The sequence below is a fragment of the Aspergillus novofumigatus genome, assembly GCF_002847465.1.
Source record: "Aspergillus novofumigatus IBT 16806 chromosome Unknown P174scaffold_6, whole genome shotgun sequence".
Lineage (NCBI taxonomy): Eukaryota > Fungi > Ascomycota > Eurotiomycetes > Eurotiales > Aspergillaceae > Aspergillus > Aspergillus novofumigatus.
The window spans coordinates 1198535-1224896 of record NW_020194279.1 but is presented as its reverse complement, the minus strand read 5'-3'; the positions used below and the strand labels follow the sequence as shown (position 1 = coordinate 1224896).

The window sequence follows — 26362 nt, the reverse complement described above, 5'->3', positions numbered from 1 at the left end:
ACTTTTTCTGAGACTGATATTACAGATTTCAATTTATAGATGACTCTTGCGTCATAATGTTTGAGTGTTAAGGTGGCCATGATCTGTTTCATATTGTGATTGATCTCACTCCTCTTTCATGATCAGTCTTCTACTGAAGCCCCCTGCAGCTCCTAGGGTAAAATCCTTGCATCTCGCTAAGGGACGGAGTGAACCTAATGTAGCTTGTACAGTCATCTATGAGTAGGGGATTTCGGCCAGCTGTGCATCTAATAACTTTACTGCAGATGCAATTTTTTTTCTTTTTCTTTTTTTTTTTTTTTAAAAAAAAAGGACAGATAATGGGCGATGTATCAATATTAGACATGAGTCTTCTTGAACAACAGCAGAACTCTTGTTCAGAATCGAAACACCTCACATTCAGTTGTCCGCAGACTGGGTATTATTTTGTATGCTACGTGCTCCCTAGTATGTACTAGGTATGTAGCTTGTCGAATCCCTGGGCGGTAGCACCAGACTTGGCCAAACTAACCACTAATCAAGCCAACTGGACCAACTGGACTAACCAGTAGAAGTGGTGTATAGGTATTAAGTTAATCAACTTTGATCAGATATCAAAGCTTGAACCCCCACTGATCTTCAAGACAGTAAGCTAAACTGTATCTAGAGGTAATTGTCAGGCACAGACCTACCTAGCTCCATAAAAAAGGTTACGCAGGACTAAGCTGGGCCAATCACTTACACGCCACCTTGTCAGGCCGCGCCCTCTTTTGCTTTCAGTTGGAGCAGCTACCTGAAGTAGAAGCAAGTCACCTAAGTTTGTTTGTTCTATGCCGGAACCCGGCGACTCTTTCTCCTATTTGTCAAGTACATTCGTTTTTCTTGTACATTCCTGTGTCTCTTATATACCTTATCGTCTCTCTTCTCAATCCGGCGGCGCAGTATTTTCGTCCAAATCTCTAGCCTTTGAGCTTCACCGTAAACATGGGGACCAGTACGTATCACATTGCATGTATACGCGTAAGACCAACGCGTAAGACCAACGCGTAAGACCAGACGCGCTAATATCTGTACTTGCTATTCTAGCTCTACGGACGAAATAGATACTCACTCCGAGGACGAGCGGAAACCTTCACTATCCGCCTTGGATGCGGATGAGCAGGCCACTCGTCGGACAATTAAGATCAAGCCTCTACCGGAATTCGGTCCAAAGCGACCGATGCCCGACCACCTCGTTGATATCCTCGAGGAATGGCACAAGGAGAATGGACGTCAGCTTCCGCCCTGCGCATATGCAAACAGAGGAACGCACAAGTGGAATTGGAAGGTCTTTGACCGGGAAGGCAAGGATTTGGAACTTTCAAAATTCGAGATCCTCCATCCCTGCCCATACTACGTCCTCGTGCTGCATTCGCCTGACTTCCCACAGAAGCTGGTCAGAAGCCGTTGGCCGCACTGGACGAAGTACGGAACTTTCCTGATCGCGTGGCAGGGTGTGACCAAAGGATTCGAGGCCAAATGCTGTGCCATTCGCACTTTCGCTCCGAAACTGGAGGAGATCGCCTACACTCAGGATATCTGGAAGGTCCCAATCCCCGATCTGGACCGAGAGGGTGAGGGTATCAAGAAGAGGTCTCTGTCAGTAGCGGCGACTCCATCTCAGCCGCGCGTACGGAACAGGGGCCAAAAGCGGGAACCAGAAAAGGAGCCGGAAAAGAGGAAGAGGGTGAGCCGCCCCAAGCGCGAGGTCGCGACCAGCAATCCGAACTCTGGGGATGCTTCAGAGTCATCTGATGAAACAGACTCGTCGGCAGAGGAGTCCTCAGACGCTTCATCGTCGTCCGAAGAGGAGGATGAGGAAAACGTCACTACGCCAATTGCCAAGCGGCGCAGGCTCCAACAACAACAACCATCTAGTTCTCTAGCAAGGACTCGCAAGGCGACAAACCCGGCCAAAGCAACAAACAAGGTGACTTTCAAGCTTGTCTACTACAGGTCGGGCGCTATTCGCGCCTTTCCCTTAGACGAATGTAAGACCGGGAGAGATCTCTTCGACAAGGCACGGACATTTTTCCGACTATTCGACAGAAACGTCGACATCAAGATTCTTTCGTGCCAGATTTCCTCTGAGCGTGCACAACATTTCCTTTTCGGCAGCGAGGGTGAATTTGAGCTTCTCATTCAACACGCCAAGGATAGCAAGAGCACAGAAGATGGAAAAGTCACCATTGAAGTGAACCATGTTTTAGAACCTTGAGGAGGCTACCTTAGAACTCATTTGTTTTCTATCGCATCAGGGCATCGGTTATCCAAGTTTCTCAGCGATCAAGGAATGGGCGCATCGAGATTATCTCGCATACCAACCAGTTTTTCTTCGAGTATGTTCTAGCCACTTGCTTCGAAGTACATAATACTATTTCAGAGATTCATCAATGCCGAATATACATCAGGCTGAAATCATTGGATGAATCATATCAGTCGTTCTAGTGGGATGATTTGAACATTTGCACCTGTAGAAAAGTAATCGTCTTCCTACTGGAGATAGGCCTGAGGCTCGGAGTAAGGTTGCAGTTGATGGCAGAATGACTAATTAACCACGTGGGCTTGCGCGTCTCCGGTCAGTTTGGCCCCGTTTCCATCCCCTGAAGACCAAGAGAGCTTTCCTTCAAAGAAACTGCTACTAACCATGCTCCAAGCATGAATTCAGCGTCTGCTCGATGCCTCCTCCACCCGGCTCACCTCCCCCTATCCCTCCGCCCGTCCCCGTTGAGACTCACCCCAACCGGACAAGCAGCTTGAAGCCTCCACCGGAGCACCGCTCGCTCCCAGACCCCACACTGCTCGCTCCAGAAGACGCATATTTCTCCTCTGCTCATCTAAGAGGTCGGACGGCGAACGCAAACTACGATGACTCACTCCGAGCGCTTAATGGCAGCGCTGCTGCTTTGCGACCGCAGCCCGCGTATCCGGGCGCGGACAGTCGAAAAGAGCGCAAAGTGAGGGCGCCGAGCAGACGGAGGAGACGAAAAGGGGCATGGAAGAAGTTACTATGGGTGAAGCAGTCATGTAAGTCTTGATCAGAAATTTTATGGGTGCAAATCCGGTTGCCAGAAGACGGAAGAAGCTGACGGGTATGGGCCACAGACCCGGACAACTACACCGACACCGAAACCTTTCTCGACCATCTCCAGCGCAACCCGCGCGTGCGGCCCTACGACTTCTGGCCTCTAGTGGCTGACTCGACAGTGATTGTTCAGCATGTCTGCTCCGTGGCGATCTTCGTGTGCTGTTTTGTTGGCATTGTCCAGGAGAGGGTGAGCCCTGTTTCTGTCGTTTGCTGGGGCAGTGTTGGAACGGCCATGGGGTGGATTCTGTGGGACTCTTGGGTTTGGAGAGAGCATCATGCCGAACAGGCTCAGAATGCGGAGCGCACCGCGGACGGGGACGATGGTTCTAGTTCGAGCTCTGCAGCGAGCTCGGTCAATCCGTCGTCGGGGGCTGCATCGCGACCGGTTGGTCTGAAGGACGGTCAGAACGAGGTCCACGGGCTGGGACTGACCCTGTCCAGCGGTGAATCTGACGGATTGCTGCGGCGACGTAGCACAGGATTCAGTGGTGAGGCTTATGGCCCGTGTGATCCTTGCTCGCCTAGTCACCAGGTCAATGGTGGCCTCAGCAATATGCATTTGCATCATGGCTCCCAGGAGACCGACGAGACTTGGTTACTCTCGTCAAGGAACCGCCAACGGCTTTCGACTGTCAAGTCGGCGTTCCTGATTTACTTTTCGCTGCTGGGTCTCAGCCCTATCCTGAAATCGCTTACCAAGTCTACCGCCAGCGACTCCATTTGGGCGATGAGTTGCTGGCTGTTGATCATGAACATATTCTCCTTTGATTACGGAAGCGGGGAAGGCGCGGGCGCCACCAAATTCCCGGCTTCACTGTCCACTAATGCGGCTGTGATGGCATCTACTGTCCTGGCGTCTCGTCTGCCGTCTACAACCCATGTCTTCAGTCTGATGTTGTTCTCTATTGAAGTCTTTGGACTGTTCCCCATCTTCCGCCGGCAGCTACGACACACCTCCTGGACGGGACATGTGCTCCTGACGCTAGCGCTGGTCATTGTGGCCGGAGGTGCGGTCGGAATGACCCTGCGCGGAGGATGGACCGCCGCGGTGGTCGGGTCGTTCTTAGGAAGTATTATGACTGCTTTTGCCATGGGGGGTTGTAGCTGGTGGCTCATCAGTCTTCAGAAGTACAAGAACGTGGTGACAGGGCCATGGGACCCAGCGCGGCCGATTATCCGGCGGCAGTGGGATTAGCTCAATGCCAGACTGCGCGATTTTGTGAACTGGCCTTGAGCCCGTGTCTATGATGCAATTTATCTTGTGATATTCTCATTTGAGCTTGTCGTGGTGTTCTGGCCCCGGATACGATACCCTTTGGTGTTCTACTTGATGTTTATATTTAGTACCTAATATTCTTCAAGGACCATAATCTCGTGACAGGCTTACAAGCCAGTTCTACTAAAGTACCGCAACTCGACAATGATTTGTAATGCCTCGTGGTTTCATGCTCGGCGCACTGTTCTCCCATCTTGCGCGTCGAATACCGCAACCCCAGGAATGTTCAGCTGTCAAGCATGCCAGAGGCGGAGGCTACTGTTTTGAGAAGAAATCCATCTGGATAGCAGCGGAAGCAACAAAATCCGGATTCGATCTCAGCAGCATTCTTGCTTCAAAGGGTCTGGAAGATGCTTGCTATCATCGCTTTGGGGCTGGATTGTCTCATCGTCATGTGCTGTTTCATTGTGCTTCACCTTTGTGCATCTGACATCAGATATTTCAAATGGAAAAGCATAGTTGAATAACTTGCATTGGGGCCGGATGCCTAGGAGACATTCTGGCTTCCCCACTGTATCATGCTGGGGCCGGGAATGTTTATTGTGTTGTTGCTCTATGTGGTTGTTGATGGGGCGAAGCCAGCAAAGCCACCCTGAAGGGGCCGCTTGTCTATCAGCCTCAGGATATAACTAGCTCTCACAAGTTGCGCATCTTCTTTCTCTTTGATAGTTCACTCTGAGGGATTTTGCCAAGGGTTGGGCACTCAGAGCAGTCGGTCTTGTCTGGTTTTGTTTCAGGTTGATTTGCCCTTCCTTCAGTCTGCTCGGTGGGCTTCTTCTTGTCTTTTCTTTCTTCATTCTCGACACTCTTTTCATCAAGCACTTTCCATCTCAATTCGATCAACACAAGATGCTCAAATCCCTTGTGTTCAGCCTGATGGCTGTCCAGGCCGCGATGGGCTTGAGATTTGCCATGTACATCGATCAGTAAGAGGCCTACCTAGATTTCCTGCGCCCATAGCAGGAACAGATTGACGCGATGAGCTAACAATTCAGGTACCACACTGTTGATCTCCCAGGTAGCGACCAGACCCAGGGCATCACACACGCAATCATGGCTTTCGCCCCATCTAAGCAGTTCAACACCGACTCCTCGTTCACTCCCTTTGACACTGTCGAGAATATGCGTAAGCGCTTCGCTCCCGACACCAAGGTCATGATTGCCATAGGTGGATGGGGCGACACCGCTGGCTTCTCCGAGGGGGCCAAAGATGAAGCCTCTCGGACTAAGTATGCGAAGAACGTTGCAACGATGATAGACAATCTGGGGTTCGACGGTGTTGGTAAGTTGAAGTTGCGGGGGATGAAACGCCACAACCATATGGATATGCATTGCTCACACTCGCTGATGATAGATATCGACTGGGAATACTCCGGCGGCAACGGCGACGACTACAAGAAAGTCCCCAACTCCCAGAAAACCGGCGAGATCGAAACGTATCCGCTCTTCCTGCAGGCTATCCGCGAAGCCATTGGCAAGGACAAGCTCCTGTCTGTTGCAGTCCCAGGTAAACGCGGCGACATGCTTGCTTTCACAAAGGAGCAGGGACCCAAGATCTGGTCGACTGTGGACATGGTCAACGTCATGTCATATGACTTGATGAACCGCCGTGACAACGTGACGAACCACCACACCAGCGTGGCCGGCTCCCTGGACACCATCAAGGCGTACGAGGAGATGGGCCTCGACACGGCCAAGATGAACCTTGGATTCGCGTACTATGCCAAGTGGTTCACGACTGATCCGAACAGCGACTGCGCCGAGCAGCCGATCGGATGTGCCGTCGTTGCGCTGGAGAACTCTGACGGATCGGACCCGGGCAAATCTGGGGCCCTGACCTTCGAGAAGAGCACCATGGCCGCTGCCCCGGATAGCCTGAGGACTAGCTCGGATGGAACCTGCGGCTATGCCAAGGGGACCAAGTGTCCGTCTGGATCGTGCTGCAGTCAGTATGGAAACTGGTATGTTTTTTCCCTCTACTCAACTCTACTAAGACCCTTCTGGGCTTGGCTAATCCGAACAGCGGCACCGGCGATGACTTCTGCCAGGCAGGCTGTCTCTCCGACTATGGCGAGTGCAAGGGCATTTCCGTTACTGATTCCTGGCGCCGCGCGCTCAAGGACGGCAAGACGGATGAGCAGGGAGGGGGTCAGTACTACTGGGACAGCACGGCCAATCTCTTCTGGACCTGGGATACCCCTGCGATGATCGACCGCAAGTTCAAGGAAATCGTGGATGCCGAGAAGCTGGGCGGTGTCATGGCTTGGAGTCTGGGTGAGGATACTCTGAACTGGGAGCATCTGAAGGCGATGCAGAAGGGCCTTGGGCAGTAGTCGGTACTCGGCAGTTCATACTTTGTGGCGACGTTATAGCCATGTTTCAGGGCTATTACTGTTACAATTTAATTGCACTTTAAATCGTTGATCTCTGATAGTAGATAGTAGTAGTAGTAGTAGTAGTAGTAGTAGAGAGGTAGCTGTCGTCGTACGTCCTGTCCGAAGCAGGTAGAAGAATTGACCAATCCGGAGGCGGGATGCGGCACGGGGTCGTGATTGGGGCGGTGATTCCATCCGCAAACATCATATGATGCAGAGACCAGCAGCACTCCTCATATCGCTTTAAGCAGTTTAAGAGGACCTGGACCTCAAGGCAAGCAGGATGGCATGTCCATCTCTCTTTCCAGCAACCACGCTGCCACGATGAGACTCGTCTACCTCCTCCTCCCCCTGAGCTTGGGGCTACCAATCAGCATTCCCGTCGAAGGCACGGAAGTATACCAGCTCCAACACCCTGAATATCACCAACAGCAACAGCAACAGCAACAGCAACAGACAATCCTCGCACAAAACCACTCGGAGCAGGACCAGTTGCAAAGCCAATCCAGCTCCAGCCCCCACGGCTCATTCATCAACCTCAGCCTCCACAAGTCCAAGCTCAAGCCCAACAACCACCAAAACAATACCAATGCCACCCAGCCAACCGACAAAATCCTCCAAGCATACCTTCACACCCTACACACCTCCCACCTCTGCGCGCACACCCTCTCACAATACGCCCCCGAGCTCCTCGCCCTCGCGCTCTTCTCCCTCCTCCCCGTTACCTTCTGCATCCTGACCCTCGCAGAGCGCATCGCCCGCTCCTGGACCGTCGAGGCGTATCCCGAGCGCGGGCGGGACAGGCGAAGGTTTCTGGGTCGGGAGCGGCGGTGTCTGATGCAGGCGAGGAGGGAGAGGGAGAAGAGGACTGTCCTGGAGAAGGGGTGGTGGATTGCGGAGCGGAAGCGTTGATTCAGCTCAGTTCAATTCAATTCAATCGTCTTGATGTTTGGATCTGATCTGGTGACGGTACCAGATGGGGGAAGATGAAGGAGCTTGCAGATGTGCCTCAGCTCTTTTCGCTGTCTCCACGACGGGAGTTCTGCGCTGCCCTGATTGCGGTTGGTCGTGACGCTGCGAGCGGTGCTGCTCGAATGTGGGGCAGATTAACCGAATTCTTGACCTGGGAAAAAGCCGATAGCTTGGTGATAGAGCGCGGTGGTTCGTGGATCGAACCGAACGAGGTCAGGATGGCTGGTTTCATCTTGATTATCCTGCTCAGAGTTGAGTGAGATCTGGTATGAAGACGAAAGTCAGACGCCCAGTTAATGTACAGTCAAAAACGTGTATAATAACATTTACATAATATACCCATACAGTTAAACCCGGCATAACCGTCCATTCTGATCTGGCAGCCCATCCTCACTCTCCACAGTCCAGTCCTCACTACCTACAGCTGTAGGGGCGTAGAACAATCCAAAGGGATCATACCGCTGCTTCAGCGTATACAGCCGCGCATAGTTCTCGCCATAAAACGCCTGCTGGAAGTTCGGCTCGAGGATATCGGCCTCGGACATGTAGGCGCCCGCATCAGGGCAGGTGGCTCGCCATTGTCCCAGCACATTGTTGCTGAAGTACTTCATGGTCTCCAGGATCTCAGTGTTGGTGGCATTACTGGCCCAGCTGGTTGAGGTGATGGCGTGCATGAGGGTGTTGCGGAAGGCCGGGTTCGCAGAGCTGGCCGGGTAGCCGTCGGGCAGCTCGGCCTTGAGGTTGTATGCGAGCATGGGGTATCCGGCCTCGATGGTGGACTTGATGGTTTCGAAGGTGGTGTTGAGGAGAGTGGCGTTCTCCCAGTTCGCGCGGGGGAAGAGCCACGAGCCGGTCATCATCGTCGACGAGGCGACCGTCTCCAGAGGGAAGCCAGCCTGCCAGGCGTCGTAGAAGTTGTCGTAGTAGGTCGAATTGGGGGTATAGGCGATGCCGAGCTTTTCGAGCTGGTCGTACCAGGGCTTCATAAGAGCGTTGAACTCGGCGACAGTGTGGTTGACGGCGAAGTAGGGGCTCATCAGGAAGGTGAAGGAGTCAGTGCCTGTGGCCATAACCCAGAAATAGGCGTAGGTGCCTGCGTCGGCGTTGACGGCGAACCGGTCAAAGTAGGCGCGCACACCAGCCCAGAAGGCGTCGACGGGGACGTTGGTGCCAGTCGAGAAGGAACCGGTTGACACGGTGGCGCCGACCTTGCGGTGGACGCGCGAAATAATCGAGGTAACCACACCATAGGTGCCTACCACGTTAGGAATGGGAACTCTTCCGAGAGACAGAACAGGACGTACCTCCACCACCTCCACGCAAAGCCCAGAACAGGTCGGGATCAGTCTCCTCGGTCACGGTGACGAAGCGACCATTGGCAAGAACCACCTCGAGGGCAAGGACTTGGTCCGCAGCCAAGCCGTAGATGCTGGACATGGGTGAGTGACCACCACCGAGGACGTACCCACCGGCCACGCCAACAGTCTATCCTTCCGTCAACGACGAGTCACATGGTGCCAGAAACGACCTTACCTTGCACTCGCCACCAACGGCAGTGAACCCGAATTCGTTAGCCTTGCTGTAGATCTCAGACGCCTGAACACCGGCCCCCATCTTGACAGCGGGACCGCTGTAGCGAGAGCCTTTGTAGTTCTCAATGTACTCAATATCCTTGAGGTTGTGGGTCCAGATGCCCAGGGCACCGGCACCGGTGGACTTGCCGTTGAAGTCGTGGCCGGTGTTCTTGACCACCAGACGGATGCCGGTGTTGCGCGCAAAGTTGACAGCCAGCTGGATCTGAGCCACGTTGCTCACATTGACCGCGTAGCTGCTGTAACCACCGACGGTGCAGTTGCCAGAGGGGTCATCAGTAGGCAGACAGGTTCTGCCCTCGTACAGTGGCCACATAATCGATGCGGGATCGGCAGCACTGCCCAATCAGCCAGAAATCTTTGTTGATGGAAGGACAGAACTTACTGCATGTATGAGTTGGTCCAATTGGACGTGACGGCCTCACATTCCGCCGCATCGTACTCAGGCCACGAGGAATAACAAGGCGCAGCCAGAGGGACAGTCTTGACAAGTGCACCGCCCAGAAGCAGGTCAAACAGCTCCCAGGTCCACTTGGACGGCCATAGAATATCGTCTGGGAAGACCTTGCAGAACTTGACACCGCGAGCGGTCAGATTAGCCGATACAGAAGCACTGTTACCAAACGCAAAGAGCTGGGTCTGGTTTTGAATGGCGGAGCTGAGGTTGGCCAGCACCGCGTCAGTCAGCTGCAGAGTCTCTGCGGGGAAGAGATGCACCCCCGCAGTCGTCGAGTCGGAGGACACGGACTGAGCAGCAACAAGTGTGGCATTGGATTCGGCCGTACAGAAGTTGCAGAGAGCCAGACCCATAATGAGGATGGCCCTGAGGGAGAACGGCTGACGGGGAGCCATCTTTTGGAGTGAATGAATGGACGATCAGCAACAGTTGCCCCAAGTCAGGGATGAAAGACTGGTATTTGAAGAACGGGGACGATGCTCAACCATCCAACAAAGAGTGTTTAGGGACACCGGATAAACTCTGCATTGGAGTATCTATGCCGTGTCAGCCATCACTAGGAGGTGGACTTGCAGGAGGAAGAACCCGGCTAGCAGTAGTATGCAGCATGGCCGGACTAATTCGGGAATTGACCAGTAAGATCAATGCTCGAGTCAGGTAATTGTTTCTGGCAGCCAACAGGGATCTAGATTCGTCAGTAGGTAGATAGATTAATACTAAAGAGGCGAGTAGAGGATGAGAAGAAGTGGAGAAGAGATGAAATGTCTCGACCGTCTAGGTAGATAGTAATGCGCCTCAGGCCACAAGGCAACGCTTGGATCCCACTTGTAGCACTTCGTAAACTCCGGAGTAATTGAGATAAATATCATTGCCTGCTCCGTGCTGTCCTGTTCGCCCATATCTTCCAGTGCAGTTTAGTCGTACATGTGTGTTACACCTCCATCGAGGCAGGAGAGAGCCGTCATGTCACCACCGCAGCACTCAACCTCTTCACCGACTTTCTCGTCCTCTCCGTCCCCATCGTAATTGCCGTCTGCATCGTTCCCTGCTTTGATGGGGTGAACGTCTCTGGCAGCATCTACGCAGTTGAAACGACTCAATCTAACTGCTGCGATTCAACCTAAAATATCGGCTTCCATAACACCGCGATCGAAGTCGCCAGTGGCCGATTGCTGCATTCGCCCCCCCCTCCATCAAAGTCATTCTCGGCCAATACTCCTCTCCTCGGCACCTCCAAGGCGGCTCGTCTAAGTATGGGGTCCACCAGCAGCTGGAGCCGTCGGTTCCAGTCAGGTTTAAGCTTCTCTCGGACCAAGTCCGCCCGCGGCTCGGACGACGGGTTCGACCTGGCGGATCCGTAGCAGTCAAGAAGGATGGAATCTCGGCCGCGAGCTGCACAATTACACCAGACACCAGACACCAGACACGGCGATAGTAACAGCCTTAACAGCGATGATGGAGTGGTGAAGATGATGCAGATGATGGACGTATTGGTGTGGTATAGCACACGGGAAGAAGAGAACCTGGTATCGCACTCGCGCGAGAGGAAGACCGGGGAATCGACAGTCCTGTTTGAACTCTCTCCGCCTTGTCGATGCATATATAAAAATATTGCCATACTACAATGTCTGCATGATAAAATGGTTACACCAGATCACAGCCGAGTTACTGCCGATAAGTGCGGGGTCAATGGGTGCTGCTGGTGATAAAGTCGCACAGAGCCCCTCATCGCTGATCTTTTCAACTCACCTCCTTCTGCCATCAAAAGGTAACATATAGAAAATGGCCAAGACGTATCAGTTGCCATTCAAGGTATGCGGCACTACCAAATCAGCAGCTTGCAATGGCTAACTTCCTCTAGCTTGAAGATCCTAGTCTTCTCCATTTCGACTCCTTTGTTGGAGACGAATGGGTTCAGGCCAAAAGTGGGAAACGATTCGAAGTCGTGGGTAGGAACGGCCTATTTTCCTCTTATTGAACCCCCATGGTAACATCAGTATAGACCCCGGCACCGACACACCCTGGGCCAGTTGTCCTGCCAATGGCGTGGAAGACGTGAATCCCGCCGTCCAGGCCGCCCACGCGGCGTTCGAAACCTACAAGAAAACCAACCCCCGGCAGCGCGCCCAATGGCTCATGAAATGGGACGCTCTGATCCGGGAGGCGCGGTCCGACCTCGCCCAGATCCTCACCCACGAGACGGGAAAACCCCTCGCCGAATCGTATGGGGAGATCGACTACGCCACGGGCTTCACCTGGTGGTTTGCTGGTGAGGCGGAGCGCATCCATGGCACGGTCAGCGTGCCCTCGGCGCCCAACCGGCGCGTCTTCACGGTGAAGCAGCCCATCGGTGTGGCTGCCGCCTTAGTCCCCTGGAACTTTCCCATCGCCATGGTCCTGCGCAAAGCAGGCGCCGCCTTCGCCGCCGGCTGCACGATGATCGTCAAACCTAGCCCGGAGACTCCCGTCACGACGCTCGTGCTGGCGCACCTAGCGCAACGCGCAGGTTTCCCAGCAGGCGTGTTCAATGTGCTGACCACTGACCTGGAGAACACGCCACCGCTGAGCGAAGCGCTCTGCAAGCATCCGCTCGTCAAAAAGGTGACCTTTACAGGATCCACGCGCGTCGGCAAGCTGATCGCCGCGCACTGCGCCGAGGGCCTGAAGAAGGTGACCCTCGAGCTCGGCGGGAACTGCCCCTTCATCGTGTTCGACGATGCGAACCTCGACCAGGCGCTGGATCAGCTGATGGCGCTGAAATGGCGGCATGCGGGCCAAGCGTGCATCACCGCCAACCGTGTGTATGTGCAGGCGGGGGTCTACGATAAATTCGCACAGATGCTCAAGGAACGCACGGGGAAGTTGGTCGTCGGCCACGGCGCGCAGGAGGGCACCACCATGGGCCCCGTCACGACACCGCGAGGCCTGGACAAGGCACTGGCGCAGGTCGAAGATGCGCGCCGGTTAGGCGCAGACGTCATCCTCGGCGGCGGACCTGTCCCAGGGCAGAAAGGGTACTTCTTCCAGCCCACCATCCTGACAGGGATGAGGGAGGAGATGCTGGTGTCGCGCGAGGAGACGTTTGCGCCCATTGCGGCGCTGTACCGATTTGAGACGGAGGAGGAGGCCGTGCGCATGGCGAACAATACAAGCATGGGACTGGCCAGCTACGCGTTTACCAAGAATATTGATCGTATGTGGCGGATGTTGGAGAATCTTGAGGCGGGCATGATTGGCATGAACACGGGTAATGCGTCGGCAGCGGAGTCGCCATTTGGCGGCATCAAGGAGTCGGGATACGGCAAGGAGAGTGGGAAAGAGGTGGCTGTCAACGAGTATCTGATCACGAAAACTGGAACCCTGACTATTGAGGGGCAGTACTAGGAGATTGTTGTATCTTGTTGAAATTGGGTCAATTTGCCGCATGCCGCGTTTGCATGTGACTCTCAGTAAAGATTCGACTCCAGCAAAGTATCTACAACTCAAACGGTGGGGATCTAATAGAATACTCCGTAGAAGATGACACGGTGCTTGCTTCCCTTTCCAAAGGAGCTGTGGCTCTTAAAGACGTGTTGTGTATAAACAGTAGTTTGAGTCGATAGACGCGTACCGACCAGATGTGGACAGCTCGTGGAAGATTCCCCTTTGCGTATTCTAAACGAGCGACCCAGCGCAACACCCCATGTAAGTACGTGGTTATGCATAATGCTCACGGACCTCTCTCATATGATGCTTATTCTCGGAGAGCTCCTCAGAAATTAAATGATTAACTCAGTATACTCAGTACGTAGTCTCTTAAAGGAACAATAATGCTAACAATAAACAACGATTAGTCCATCTGCAGGCTGCAGCTCTCTCCACAATAGTCGCCGAATCTGTCTAAACGTCCGCGGGCGGTTGCATCGTCGAGTCTTCCACTTCGAGTGTTTGAGACGAGAGACGATCGTCTAGTTCTCCTAATCAATAATAATCATCATCATGCAAGACATTGGAATCCTCGTCGTCCCCAGTTTTTGGTCGGATCCTTCCGCTTAGTCGTCTGCCGCCTTGTAACGATCGGCTAGACTAGACTATATACTATCTATCGCTCATCCACGAGATGCGAAACTTTGCACGAGAGACTCCGCTCCAAACGTGATCGTCGATTTCCTAATTGAGTAAGCATCTGCTCTACTCTCCTCTGCTTTTCTTCCCTCTCTCGCTCACAGACGCTGGGGCGATCCGTAGCGATCGGAGTCTTGTCTTGTTCTGCATCGCTATTATTAATTTGACACGAGCCCCTTGTCCAACCTTCTCGGTTATTTCTAACTAACTGTCTTTTGACCTCGTTCCTGCATTGTTATCTTGTTGTCACTTCTTCCATGACGCATTAGCCTTCATTGTTGGACCATATAAACGAGGCGGACTTCTCTCTCCATTTTCATTTCCTTTCCTTCTTCTACTCTCATAATATAATGGATAACGATACCCTCGACTCCCTACGACACCTTATCCAATGTCACCCTCTCATCGATAATCATGCTCACAACATCCTCGACAAGGCTTCGGCCTGCAATTACGCTAAGTATCCCTTTGAGCAGATCACCTCTGAAGCTCAAGGGGTAGCTCTACAGAATGCGACTTCTACACTGCCGCTTCACCGGGCGGCCTCCCAGCTTGCTGTCCTATACGACTGCCCCTCGTCCGACTGGGAGCAAGTCAAGGCGGCTCGGCAGAAATGGGTGGAGCGCGACTACGACGGCTTGATCCGCCAATGCCTGCAAGGGACCCATACCTTGCTTCTGGACGACCTCCTCACCGACCAGGACATCGAGCCGTACCAATGGCACGATCAATTCACTGTGTCCGCGACCAAGCGCATTGTGCGCATTGAGGCCCTAGCGGCGCGGATGCTGGCGACCGTGATGCGTGGCTCTAGTATTCCCGAGGCCGAAGATGTGTCTGCCCTCGAGAGTCGGTTTCTGGCGTTCCGTGATGGCTTTAGCAGAATGGTCTCCGAAGCTATCGAGGACCCCGCAGTGGTGGGGTTCAAATCGGTCATCTGTTACCGGACCGGGTTGAACGTCCGGCCAACTGATGAAGACGCAGGCGTTTTGTTGCAATCGTTTGCTCGTACCATCCGCGCCTCAAAGGCCGAGTATCGGGTCGAGGACAAGCCCCTGAACGATTGGCTTGTGCGTCAGACCCTCGACCTGCTCCAAGCCGCCAAATCCGGCAGCAAAGATTGTAAAAACAAGCCGTTGCAGCTCCATACTGGTCTCGGAGACAACGACATCAGCCTGGTGCTGGCCAACCCAGCCTACTTGCAACCGCTGATTGCGCGGTATCCCAAGGTCGACTTCGTGCTGCTGCACTCCTCGTATCCCTACACGCGTGAGGCGGGCTATCTGGCCTGCGTCTATCCCAATGTTTATCTCGATCTCGGGGAGGTCTTCCCTATGGTCAGTCGGGATGCGGAGGAGTCCATCATTCGGGACAGTCTGGACATTGTGCCGACCAAGCGACTCCTCTGGAGTACGGACGGCCACTTTTTCCCGGAAACGTTCTACCTAGGCAATAAGCAGTTCCGCGATGTATTAGAAAAGGTATGTCCCGTCGTTGCCTCGAATGGTGTACCCCGCAGTTCTGATGGTTGCAGGTTTTCGTGGACTACGTCCATCAAGGAGACTGGACAGTCTCACAAGCAAAGGAAGCAGCGGCGGATATCCTTTTCCACAACTCCAACCGCCTCTACGACCTGAACGAGCAGCCATCGTTCGACCAAATATCCAAGCAAATCACCATCCCCTCCACCCACGCTCTGGACACCTTCATGCGGTGTAATCCCGACGTCAAATACGTGTGGATGCAATGGGTCGACTACACCGCAACGACCCGCCTACGGATCTTCCCCATTCTCGAATTCGCCAAGATCGTGCGCAAGCAGCGTCGCATCGGAATCAGTCTCTGCGTCTTCTGGATGCTGCAGGACGACTCCATGACCCCTGAAGGCACCACCACCGGCCAATTTTACATGGAACCCGACCTGACCAGCCTCAGCCCCAACGTCGGCCTCGACTCCAAAAGCGCCACTGTCATGACCTTCTGGCGATCCGAGGACAACAACAAACCCCTCGAGGGCTGTCCTCGGACGGCACTCCAAAACATCGTTGATAAACTGCACACCGACCACGGCATCGCCGTCACCTGCGGCTTCGAAATCGAAGTCGTCTTCCTCCGTCCCGATACCGACCCCTCCACCGGTGAAACTCGGTATCTCCCCGCGGTAACCAACCACTCCTGGTCCCAAATGACCAGCGACACGCGCCGCATGCTGCCCCTGCTCGAAGAGATTGCCGACACTCTAGCCGCCATCGGCATCCCGCTCGAGCAATTCCACTCCGAGTCCGCCCCCGGCCAATTCGAATTCGTCCTCCCACGCAACAGCCCCTTACCCGCAGTCGACACCCTCCTCAAAGCCCGCCAGGTCGTCACCCACATCGCCGAGCGCCACCGCCTCCGCGCAACCCTCCACCCGCGACCCCTCCCCAACGTCGCAGGCACCGCCTCCCACGCGCACGTCTCCATCTCCCCCTCCACAAACGAGGACTCCTTCCTCGCCGGCGTGCTGGCACACTTCCCCGCCCTGTTGGCCTGCACTCTCGCCCAAGAAACCAGCTACGACCGCGTGAAATCCGGCCTCTGGGCAGGCAGCGAGTGGGTCGCGTGGGGCACGCAGAACCGCGAAGCCCCATCCGCAAGATCGAGCCGGGACACTGGGAACTCAAGTCCCTTGATGGCCTGGCGAACATGTACCTCGCCATGGCGGCCTTCCTGGGAGCCGGGTACCTAGGCCTGCAGAATAAGATCCCTCTAACGGTGAAGGATTGTCTCTGTATGTGACCCCTTTCCCTTCCCTTCCCTTCCTTCCTTCTACTTACTACGTAATGAGATACTGACAGATAGCAGACGATGCGGCGACCCTCACCGACGCGCAACGCCAGGACCTCGGGATCACAACTCTACTGCCTAAGGCTCTAGCGCAGAGTCTGGATGCGCTTGAGTCTGATCATGCACTTCAGGAACTGCTCGGTCCGTTCCTGGTACGCAACTACGTGATTGTCAAGCGGGCGGAGGCCAAGAAGCTGGCTGCTATGGGCGAGGAAGAGCGGAGGAAGTGGCTGATAGAACGGTATTAACTTTTAAACTATGTATGTCCTGTTCGCAGGATTGCAGTCCATTTTTCAAATCTTCATGATATATTCTACCTAGACTGCGTTCGATTGGGCATAGACCGACATAGCTAATGAATGGTTGAGAAAGAAACTGTCATATCTATATGCTCCTCCGAATGCAAATTCTCTTCAATTATTTAATTGTCTTTTTCATGCAATATGTAAACATACAAAGGGGGTATCACGTTTATCGACCTCCAACCGTATACAGAGGGGTATCCCATCATAAAAGAGGAAAAAAAGGAAAAAAATAAAAAAAAGATGCAGGCCAAGATAGTCATGCAATGCAATCAACCGAAATCAAAGACCGTAATGAAACCCGTCCGTGTCATAAACCGCATTCAAAATAAGGTTATGAAGCAGACGGGGACGGGGACGGGGACAGGTACTTTCTATCCCGCAGACCCCGTTCCGCCCATTCATCCAACAGTCTGGAGACCTCTTTGAACGACACCGGTTTCGTCAGAAACAAGTCCACTCCGGACGTGAAGGCCTCCGATTCGTCACGCGAACTGCTCAGTCCCGTCAGTGCAATGATCGTGGCCGGTCCACACCCATCGCGCTCTCTCTCCAGTGCGCGGATGGCGCGCGTGGCTTCGAAGCCGTTCATAACCGGCATAGAGATATCTTTCCTCTTCGTCAGCATGTCAGTTTAATCTGGGGTTGATCGGCCTACCCATGAAAATAAGGTCGTAACCCTGCTGCATCCTTTCCACCGCGTCCACGGCCAATTTGCCATTCTCTGCAGAATCCAGAACCTCCAAATCCCGTTTCTTCATAAACGTCAACATCAAATTCAGATTGATCGAATTATCGTCCACTACAAGGATGCGTGCCTTGCGCTCGACGCGCTTGCACGCCGTCTCCGACGGTGTGGGCAGTGGCGACATGGAGGTATCGCTGCCATGAGGTGCGTCGGCAATATCGGACGAACTTTGTGACTGGCCCGAATCCTCGGAGGAGGAAAGGGTCCCAGGCATAAACGAGGTGGCGGGAGTAAGATCACCGGTCGCAGCAAGCGGATCTGCCTCGGTCAAGTCCGCGCACGGCGAAGGGATGCTGCCATTACTCATCCGGGGTCGTTCGGGAAGTTCAATGCGCGGCGGCAACGTGACGCCCCCACGTGGTCCATTATCAAGGCATTTCCTAATGCAACGGGCAAGCTTGTGCGGACCGCACGGGCGACGGATGATGCCCACAAAAGCGGCAATCGGTGACCACTCGGCCCGGATAGCGCTGTAATCAACTGACTTGTTGCAGAGGATCAAGAGCGAAGGGAGAATGCCAGTGACAGCCTCCTTTGAGATGCTCGCCAAGCTATCCTCGTCTGCCAAAAGCACGTCGATGGACTCTTGCGACGCCGAGGACACCAGCTCCAGACCGTACCAGTCCGTCAGGTAGCGCGCAATGATGGACCAGAAGCGATGTTCGAGGGCATCAGCAGGCTCGATACCAAGAATGGCAACGCGTCTGCCGCCATGGCTGTCGCGCAGTGAACAGGCCTCGTTCATTGTGTCGTCCTGTCTCGACGGAACGGACGGTGAAGTCAGGCTGTCCTCGAGACTGTCCTCTGGATCCGGGCGTGTTAAAGGAAGAGATACCTTGACCGTCGTGCCTTCACCGGGCCGGCTGTGGACGTTGATAGTCCCGTTCAACGCTTTGACGAGACTTCGAACGATCGATAGGCCCAGCCCAGTTCCCACCGCCAAAGTATCCTCTTGGGCGAATGGTGTGAATAAACGCCCCCGTAAGAACGCTTCCGAGATGCCTTTGCCCGTATCTGAAACGGTCAAGGTCACAAGTTCTTCCACACCATGTCGGCGTAACCGGCTCTCGGACGCCTCGGTGACCTCCAAGTGCACCGAGACCCTGCCCGCCTCGGTGTACTTCATGGCATTGCCAAAGACGTTCATGATAATGCGCCGCAACGCACCCGGTTGAGTCTGATACACCCAGTTGTTCTGCTCGATATCCATCACTACTTCTACCTCCGCTGAAGTATCCGGCTTGGGCTTCCGCCGCGCAAGTGAGAGTGTGGCAGCCGAGTTCGGTAAAAGGACAGACTGGTCACAGGAAGCCATCGACTTCTGTCCGTATGTATGGCCTAAACACACGCCCTCCACGACCTCCTCAGCCAGGACGGCAAGATCTGTCGTGATAAATGTGTCCAGATGCGCAGAGATCTTGTCCATGCTCGTCAATTCCGCAGGTGAGGTCTTGTTCCTCTTGAGGTGACGCCAAGTCCTCTCGAGGGAAACAATCTTGCTGAAGTCTAGGACTTGATTCATTGTATCCAACAGTGTTCGACCGCACGCGTTGATCGTCTCAAGCAGAGACAGTTGGAATTCATCGAGGTCTGTGCCGTGCAAAAACTCGGTGGCCGCCAAAATGCCGTGGAGAGGACTGCGAAGTTCATGTCTGTACGCAATTATGTCAATGACCGGTCGATGAACCAAGCTCGCTTTCTCTGTTTCTAATACTTACGAGATACTTCCAATAAAATCGCCCTTCTGCCGATCGGAGATCAGGGACTGGACCCGGTTGCACTCTGCCATGATGGATGATCCGAAGCCCAGAACCGAACTCAGCTCGACAGAAGGGCTGAAGACACGCGTCTCTATTGTGTTCCAACAAAAGCAACCCGCAAACCACTGGGAATTGGCAGCGTTCCACAAAGGAACAAACATGACCTGAGTCGCGTTCGGAAAGAAGAGATTCAACATGGCGTTTTCCGTTTGTTTCCACTTCTTGCCATTGCCCCGAGGCGGCTCGGTGGGTTTCATGCTGCGGATTCCGTTCGGCTTTTCGTCATCGGAGCTAGAGAGAATCCCATCTCGACAAAAGGACCAAAGCTTGCCCTTAGTGTATCGACGTAGCAGCTGGTGCAGAAACCCGCTGTCGAGATTTGCAGCAGGATACAGCACTGTCGAGCCCGGCCCTGGGGCAAAAGGTTCGTCTCTTGTGGAGACAGCTAATACAGGAGCCGCGGGACCGGTCTCGCCCCAGCAATCAGTTCCGGTCTTGAAATCCAGCATGTGGCTATTATTGACCTCCAAGAATATGACACCACCATCGGCATCCAACTCGAGACTTTCGCGGAGAAGATTAGCGGCTCTTCGAAACGCCCAGGAGCTGCTATGTGATTCGTCTAACTTCAGCCCCTCCGTTCGGCTTCCCGCCCACCAATCCGGGAGTGGTGTGTCCGGCCGGGAAGAATTGTTTTGGTCGCCGTTGTCGGCTTTTGAGTCTGATACCGAGCTGCTGGAGCGCGCATCGATGCTGTGAGAGCGTTTGGAGGGAAGTTCGAAACTCTGAGAGGACCCGCCCGAGAGGTGATGGGCCCTCGTACTGGACGACGCGGGAGTACTGAGCGTAGGGGCAGAACTGGCTGAACACGAGGGATGAGGGTCGACAAAGCTAGAACTGCCCTCTACGAAATAACTCAGACCCCGGGACAATCGAGCTGCACGTCTTCCTTCCGAGGCCTGCCGGCTCACCTGTAGATAGTCCATGATAAGCATTCCCAACGAGCCAAAAATCTCCTTCTCAAGGTCAGAAAAGCTATCGCGAGGCTTGGTATCCAGCGCAAAGAAACACCCAATATTGATTTTCGTTTCTGTCGTTAGAGGCGTCCCGGCGTAAAATCGAAAACGAGGTCCGTCGGTGACGAAAGGGATGTTCTTGTAAGACTCGCTCTCCTGCAGGTCATTGACCACAAGGAAACTGTATTCTTTGGGATCTCTCGAAGACGGTGGAAGTGCTACCGTAGCCTATAGCGGACAGAATTCAGTCGCCGCTATAACAAAGACAATAATAATAACTCAGCTGGGAAAGACCTACCTCGCACATTCCCCAAGCACAGGACGGCAGGGTAAAGCAACCATCCCAGATCCCATCTCCCTCAGCCTCATAAGCACGGACATCACTACCAACCGGGGACTGACTTGCTTGGGCGAGAATGAACTGCGAATCTCGATCGGATACACTGTAATGCAGAAGCAAAATTCCATCAGCTATGATCGATCGTCCCGACTGTAACTAGTAGGGAAAATAGCCGTACCTGATTATCACACGCTCCACATTTAGACGCAGTGCTGCAAGCTGAGCAAAGGATGTCAAAGTAGCATTGTTCTGGCCTAGAACCAGAGTATCAGGGACCACCGGCGATAACGGAGAATCTTCCCCGGTGGTCGCCAGTGGTGGTGATAATTGTGGTGGGGGCGGCGGTAAGGGGGAGGGCACACGGATCGAGGCATCAAGGGCTTGCGCCGTGGCTGGCGGGAGAAAATCATCGGCGATCGGAGCATTGTTCACACTGAAAGTGTCTAACTGAGGGAGACGTTCAGGTTGAAAGTAGCGATAGAGCTCGCGAGCTCTGCGACTGGCGTTATGGTCATCTCGGCGACTTCGAGATGTCGATGCCATAACTCAGTGTTGGTGTTCGGATCGGTGATCACGATAGGAACGGAGGGAGAAGAAGATTAGCCGACGGGACCGATTTTCAAACGTCGAGATCCATTCTTGGCCCAATGAGAGAGGATTGGGGCGTAAGGTCGACGTCAGAATAGGGTGTGGCAGCTTAAGGTGTGGCAGCTTGCAAGAAACAGAGGCTAAGCAGCCAGGAATAATGATGAGACCGACAGAAGGCAGCCTACGAAGGACAAAAAGGAGTAGATGAGCGCTTGAAAACTGAGATTCAAGGATAGGAGAGAAAAGGGTTGTTGGATGTAGGAGAAAAAGTGATGGGCCACAGCAACCAACTTTTTTTCCTGGCTCTCTTTTTGACTACAGAATCTGCGAAAGTGGCATGTACCCGAGTTTGCGGGAGGGGAAGACGATGAAGGGGTCTGGAGGAGAACTGAACCGCTTAAAAGGAAGAGAGCGGTTGTTGAGGGGAGATGGTAGAATGGATCTGTAGTATGAAAGGCAACACCTCGTAGAAGAAGGAAATACCTTAGATAATAGAATAGCTACACAGCGAATGCGACAGATTTGACCACCTCGCTTGACGATTCGCAACACATTCTCTGGCAAATGCTCGAAACCGTTTCTACTCCACCATTGACATCCGTCTGACCATCCCAGTTTTGCCTCAAGGGTATGGATCGGGCAGTGATCACTCAAAGGAGGAATTATGCTGAAGTTATGAGTAATCCCCATCACGATCATCGTCATCATAATAAGAATAACATGAGTTATATGACATGGGCCCATGGCCATTTCGGGACAAGATGAACTGAACAGATTGGATGTGACACTTGTGCAAGGGACTGGGGTTGAATATCTGCCAGTCCGTCAATCAAAATCCGCCACTCTCCAAGATTATCACAAACTGCCCTTGATGGAGCCCATTATCCATGGGCCGGGGACACTCACAGGGCCAGTCTTCCAGGGATTGTTTAAAGGCACAGCGACAATAGCCAGCAATAGGGACTAATAATTAATGATAAGGTACCAAATCTCCCACCAAGGAACCTAGGTACTGTACCTACGTAGGTACCTTGTCTTACCCTATTAGTCAATTCCCCCATCTTGGTTCCTTGTTTCCTGCCATGAGCCAGTCCTCTTCTGGTAACACAAGGGCTGCAGTGAACCTTCTGATTGGTGACCATTCTTTTCCCGGCCTGAGAAGCCGCCAGTCAGAGCTTGAGCTGCGGAATCAGGGCAGCGCAGATAGTAGGAGGTTGATGCGGGGCGGTGGGCTGTGGCCACAGGAGCTATGTAGGCACAAAAGTGTACTGGCCACTGTTGAACCTCGGAATATTATTATCACTATTAATAGTATGGTCAATGCTACGTAGTTATAAGATCTTAAACTAAGCTGATCTGCAGAAGCCGCTACCATCAGTCTGGTGTCACTATGATCCTGTGGAGACTGTGGAAGGCCTCTTCTCATTCTGATTGTTGGCCGTTTCATCCAACGAGTCTTGTTCGACACGGACCATAGCGTGGCGGCCAGAATGCGATGCGATGGGACTACTAGTGGGACTGGCAGATCAGTGGCTGACAGACACATGTGGCGAGTGACGCAGATCATCTGCCTGTGCAGACCACAGCAAGGGATAACAGAATAACTCTCATTTCAATGATGCTTGGTCTTCGTCTAAGCTAATTTCCGTATATCAATCATAACTTGTACATCTGAGCAATTATCGTGCCAGTTGATAACTGTCGTCGCTCAAAATTTCTCCATCAGACACTTCCGTACCGTCCACATTCGAGCTCGCTTGCCATAGATGTACATGGGTATCGTGAAAAACAAACATCCAAGTTGAATGCCACCGAGTGCGAGGAATACCGTCCGGGCGCCATCGGCCTCAAGCCAGTCGACAATGAACAACGAAAAAATCAGGCCGTGAAACACGTCTAAGATCAGAATTCGTTAGCTTTCCGTCCTCTTTACTGTACTGAAGGGAGATCAAAGACCTACTCTTACTCCAATTCAGTGTCACCAAGGCCTCTCCGGCATACTGCCGGTAGCTATCCACGCAGAAAGTGATCGATGTCGTGCTGCCGAGACAGCATCCAAATGAAATCAGACCGAAGAAGATCGTAGGCACGATCCAGGAATCTTTCTCCTCCGTGCTCCATCCGAATGCCATCAATCCCGCCGAAGTCGATAGAGCAATAGGGATTGCCATCACAAGACGAAATTCGGGCTCGTAGACGCCTCCATTGCGCCGGGCCATGAATCGCACAATCACATCGGATACTTTACCGGCAACCGCGGTTCCTAAGAGACCGCCGACAAAGGGAGAGATATAAATCAGGCCTGTCTGTAGAGGTGTGAAGTTGTAACCATGCGGGCCCTGGTAAAGATGCGCCACAGACTCGGACAGCACGATAAGCCATCCGACCGACAGTGCATACACTACTGATGACCAGAGAACAGCCGGGTAGGCGAACAGAATGAACGGTCGCATGGCGACTCGTAACCATTTATCATGCGAAATTCGCCCGTTCCAGACTCGCAGATAATGCGTAAAGGGGATTTGAGGTTTCTCTCGTAGTCGGTTGGTATACACCTGGGACGGAGGCAGTGGTACGGCTGAACCCACGGATTCGCTACGCGCGGGTGACACAGCAGGTTGCCTAGCAGATTCGAGATCGCGCTGAGAGTCCGACTCACGAGTGACCGCTGGAGCAGGTATTTGTAGGGACGCATCGTGCTTCTCGGGATCCGCCAAGACCAACTGATCGTTGTGCTCGGCTGGCGTCTCGGATGGCAATATCCGGTCGTGGTCTTCAAGAGTTCTTTCCTTCTCATCTGCCGGGTTTCCTTCCTGATCTTGATCCTCCACAAAGCCGACGTGACCCTTGTTGGACTTTCTGGGAGCAGGTGAGATAGCGTCTCCATTCAAGGCTGGGTTCTCTAGACGGTGGTGAAGTTGTCGACCCCGGAGAAGGTCCGATACGTTCCGTATCATATGAGGACGCTTGTGAGAGCGACGAGGACGCGGAGTGCGATCCCAGAACGTTTCAGGAACGAAAAAGAAGAGGAGGACGAGACAAGCACCAACAATAATTGCGACAATCCAAAACACCCAACGCCATCCCATACGGCCGATAATAGCAGCGCTGACCAGAGGCACGAGGTTTTTGCCACCGAGAAGGAGAAGAGTGTAGATGCCAACACGATATGCTCGCTCATGCAGGAAGTAGATTTCGGCAATAGTGGCCGAGGGAAGACACTCGACAGTACTGACGGCGATCCCTTGGAAAATCCGAGCAATCACCAAACTGGAGTAATTTGGAGACAAGGCACACCACACGGCAGAAAGGACAAAGAGTGTAGCCCCTAGGAGATAGACTGGTCGCTTTCCCCATAAAATTGCGGTCGGTGACATGATGACCGACCCGACTCCGAGACCCATCATGTATAACCCGGTGGTGTAGGCTACTTTCTGAGTGCTCACACCGTAGCTCTCAGAGACTTGGTTGAACCCAGCAGCAAGAATGGGTGTCATTCCTCCTCCCATTAAGCAGTAGAAGCCCAAGGAGAGCAACGCAGCATCGCGCCGCCACATGGGCCAGTTCAGCGGGTCATTGACGGAGTCATCTGGCTGCGGATTAAGGACAATTTGACCGTCTGCCGTCTTTTTCGGCTGGGGCGCCGTCGTGCGCGATGAAGAGCGAGAGCCAGGAATGACATTAGGTAGAGAAGATGCGGATGTTCTCCGCTGTTGGTGTCGCAGACCCAATGGTTCGTTACGATTCGAGGAGAGCAATAGCACCGTTCCTAGAGATCGTCAGGACTGTTCAATATTGGCACAGACAGGCGTGTAAACGTACCTGGCACTTCATCCGTCTCCTTGTCGCTAAGAATCCCTAAAGTCGCCTTCGAACGATAGCTCCGGTCATTGACTGACTCCGACTCCTCGGACTCTGCCTTTCCCGACCCTCTCCTTCTGAAGAACCTGTTCATCAAGCCTTGCGCTGGTTCACGATGTTCGCTTGGGGGGTTGACAGAGGACGTCTCGTTCTCGGCCATCTTCACCCGATGGACGATGGAGACCACCTCGGGCTCCTCGTTGGGTTTGGACCTGAAAACCCTGACACAGAAACACATGGTTAGCTTCGATCTTCGCTTGAATTGTGAGAAAACCAAAGCGGCGCGGAACAAGTCCATGAGTTATAATCACCTGTTGCAGCAAGGAGCTGATTGTTGCAGAACAATCAAGATAGTGGCACAACGCCACTAGAATGTGAGAAATGCTACGATAACAGTCTAGACCCGAGCTCTGCAGCTCTTGAATTGCTTGATTTGCCGTAACTCGAGAATGTGAAAGCAAGATGACCTTCCCTAAAGCTAGGGGTCAGATCACGGCCTACGAGCAGAGACCGGAGAGAGCACCTGAGCAACGATTGCTGACAGGCATCGCTGAAGGGAGGAATGGATAAGAAAATTTAAAGAATGAGATTGAAGAAAGAGGAATGAGGGAGAAGAGCGATTAATATGGGGAGTCCGCGGAAACGACAGGTGGACATTGAGAGTCGGTGAAGCTCGAGGACAAGAGGACCGGAGCTTGATGCCCAGACCATCACACGGAAAAAGTGTGGATGATGGCGTTCAGATTGTAGCAAATCTGAGGCGGATGATGGAGCCTGTCTCATGGTCAGTTTGGCGTATGGTATTGGTTATTTCCAGGCGGTGAGAGAGGAACCGCGGGGTACATCTTCGCACATCAACTTTAGGCTCGTAATCAGTGGAGAACATGTCCTATGATAGGACGGCAGAATTCCTTTGGGTAACGCCGGTGTAAGAACTACTTTCTCTAGTCTTTTAGCCTCGAAGATCTGCCATCAGGTGTCACCGCTTACTTGATAACGGTCATCACATTTCAGCCCACCGATTCTCTGGGCTGGATTG

General features: G+C 53.3%; 11 protein-coding genes across 11 annotated transcripts; 6 read left to right on the top strand and 5 right to left on the bottom strand.

Annotated features, from left to right (window-relative positions):
• Window positions 1-804: 804 nt before the first annotated feature.
• P174DRAFT_443725 (uncharacterized protein) lies at window positions 805-2363 on the top strand. Its single transcript, XM_024827902.1, has 3 exons — window positions 805-969; window positions 1004-1008; window positions 1066-2363. The coding sequence occupies exons 1-3, from the start codon at window positions 964-966 to the stop codon at window positions 2234-2236; spliced, it is 1182 nt and encodes a 393-aa protein (XP_024680333.1). The 5' UTR covers window positions 805-963; the 3' UTR covers window positions 2237-2363.
• A 333-nt stretch (window positions 2364-2696) lies between these two features.
• pigc (phosphatidylinositol N-acetylglucosaminyltransferase) lies at window positions 2697-4301 on the top strand (the record flags this gene model as incomplete). Its single annotated transcript, XM_024822561.1, has 2 exons — window positions 2697-3045; window positions 3124-4301. 2 exons carry the CDS (start codon window positions 2697-2699, stop codon window positions 4299-4301), a joined length of 1527 nt encoding a protein of 508 aa, XP_024680332.1.
• Window positions 4302-5231: 930 nt separating this feature from the next.
• On the top strand, window positions 5232-6715 carry P174DRAFT_422893 (putative glycosyl hydrolase, family 18; the record flags this gene model as incomplete). The annotated part of the gene is made up of 4 exons (XM_024825087.1): window positions 5232-5308; window positions 5378-5664; window positions 5737-6343; window positions 6406-6715. The coding sequence occupies 4 exons, from the start codon at window positions 5232-5234 to the stop codon at window positions 6713-6715; spliced, it is 1281 nt and encodes a 426-aa protein (XP_024680331.1).
• Window positions 6716-7002: 287 nt separating this feature from the next.
• Window positions 7003-8141, top strand: P174DRAFT_443723 (uncharacterized protein). The gene has a single exon (XM_024827901.1). It carries the CDS (start codon window positions 7082-7084, stop codon window positions 7667-7669), a length of 588 nt encoding a protein of 195 aa, XP_024680330.1. The 5' UTR covers window positions 7003-7081; the 3' UTR covers window positions 7670-8141.
• Window positions 8077-10173, bottom strand: P174DRAFT_422891 (FAD-dependent oxidoreductase; the record flags this gene model as incomplete). The annotated part of the gene is made up of 4 exons (XM_024825086.1): window positions 8077-8984; window positions 9034-9214; window positions 9263-9659; window positions 9707-10173. The coding sequence occupies 4 exons, from the start codon at window positions 10171-10173 to the stop codon at window positions 8077-8079; spliced, it is 1953 nt and encodes a 650-aa protein (XP_024680329.1).
• A 615-nt stretch (window positions 10174-10788) lies between these two features.
• On the bottom strand, window positions 10789-11640 carry P174DRAFT_247859 (uncharacterized protein). The gene has a single exon (XM_024821449.1). It carries the CDS (start codon window positions 11394-11396, stop codon window positions 10899-10901), a length of 498 nt encoding a protein of 165 aa, XP_024680328.1. The 5' UTR covers window positions 11397-11640; the 3' UTR covers window positions 10789-10898.
• P174DRAFT_462259 (NAD-dependent succinate-semialdehyde dehydrogenase) lies at window positions 11561-13162 on the top strand (the record flags this gene model as incomplete). The annotated part of the gene is made up of 3 exons (XM_024830106.1): window positions 11561-11590; window positions 11640-11727; window positions 11781-13162. The coding sequence occupies 3 exons, from the start codon at window positions 11561-11563 to the stop codon at window positions 13160-13162; spliced, it is 1500 nt and encodes a 499-aa protein (XP_024680327.1).
• A 1070-nt stretch (window positions 13163-14232) lies between these two features.
• Window positions 14233-16956, top strand: fluG (extracellular developmental signal biosynthesis protein FluG; the record flags this gene model as incomplete). The annotated part of the gene is made up of 4 exons (XM_024830105.1): window positions 14233-15363; window positions 15417-16483; window positions 16507-16652; window positions 16727-16956. The coding sequence occupies 4 exons, from the start codon at window positions 14233-14235 to the stop codon at window positions 16954-16956; spliced, it is 2574 nt and encodes an 857-aa protein (XP_024680326.1).
• Window positions 16957-17344: 388 nt separating this feature from the next.
• On the bottom strand, window positions 17345-21417 carry P174DRAFT_422888 (putative sensor histidine kinase/response regulator; the record flags this gene model as incomplete). The annotated part of the gene is made up of 5 exons (XM_024825085.1): window positions 17345-17619; window positions 17669-19410; window positions 19477-20762; window positions 20833-20977; window positions 21053-21417. 5 exons carry the CDS (start codon window positions 21415-21417, stop codon window positions 17345-17347), a joined length of 3813 nt encoding a protein of 1270 aa, XP_024680325.1.
• Window positions 21418-21538: 121 nt separating this feature from the next.
• P174DRAFT_247760 (uncharacterized protein) lies at window positions 21539-22329 on the bottom strand. The gene has a single exon (XM_024821448.1). It carries the CDS (start codon window positions 22210-22212, stop codon window positions 21778-21780), a length of 435 nt encoding a protein of 144 aa, XP_024680324.1. The 5' UTR covers window positions 22213-22329; the 3' UTR covers window positions 21539-21777.
• A 725-nt stretch (window positions 22330-23054) lies between these two features.
• P174DRAFT_247690 (putative MFS transporter) lies at window positions 23055-25736 on the bottom strand. Its single transcript, XM_024821447.1, has 4 exons — window positions 25635-25736; window positions 25285-25544; window positions 23423-25231; window positions 23055-23358 (listed from the first exon to the last, which is right to left on the bottom strand). The coding sequence occupies exons 2-4, from the start codon at window positions 25481-25483 to the stop codon at window positions 23171-23173; spliced, it is 2196 nt and encodes a 731-aa protein (XP_024680323.1). The 5' UTR covers window positions 25484-25544; window positions 25635-25736; the 3' UTR covers window positions 23055-23170.
• Window positions 25737-26362: the final 626 nt, after the last annotated feature.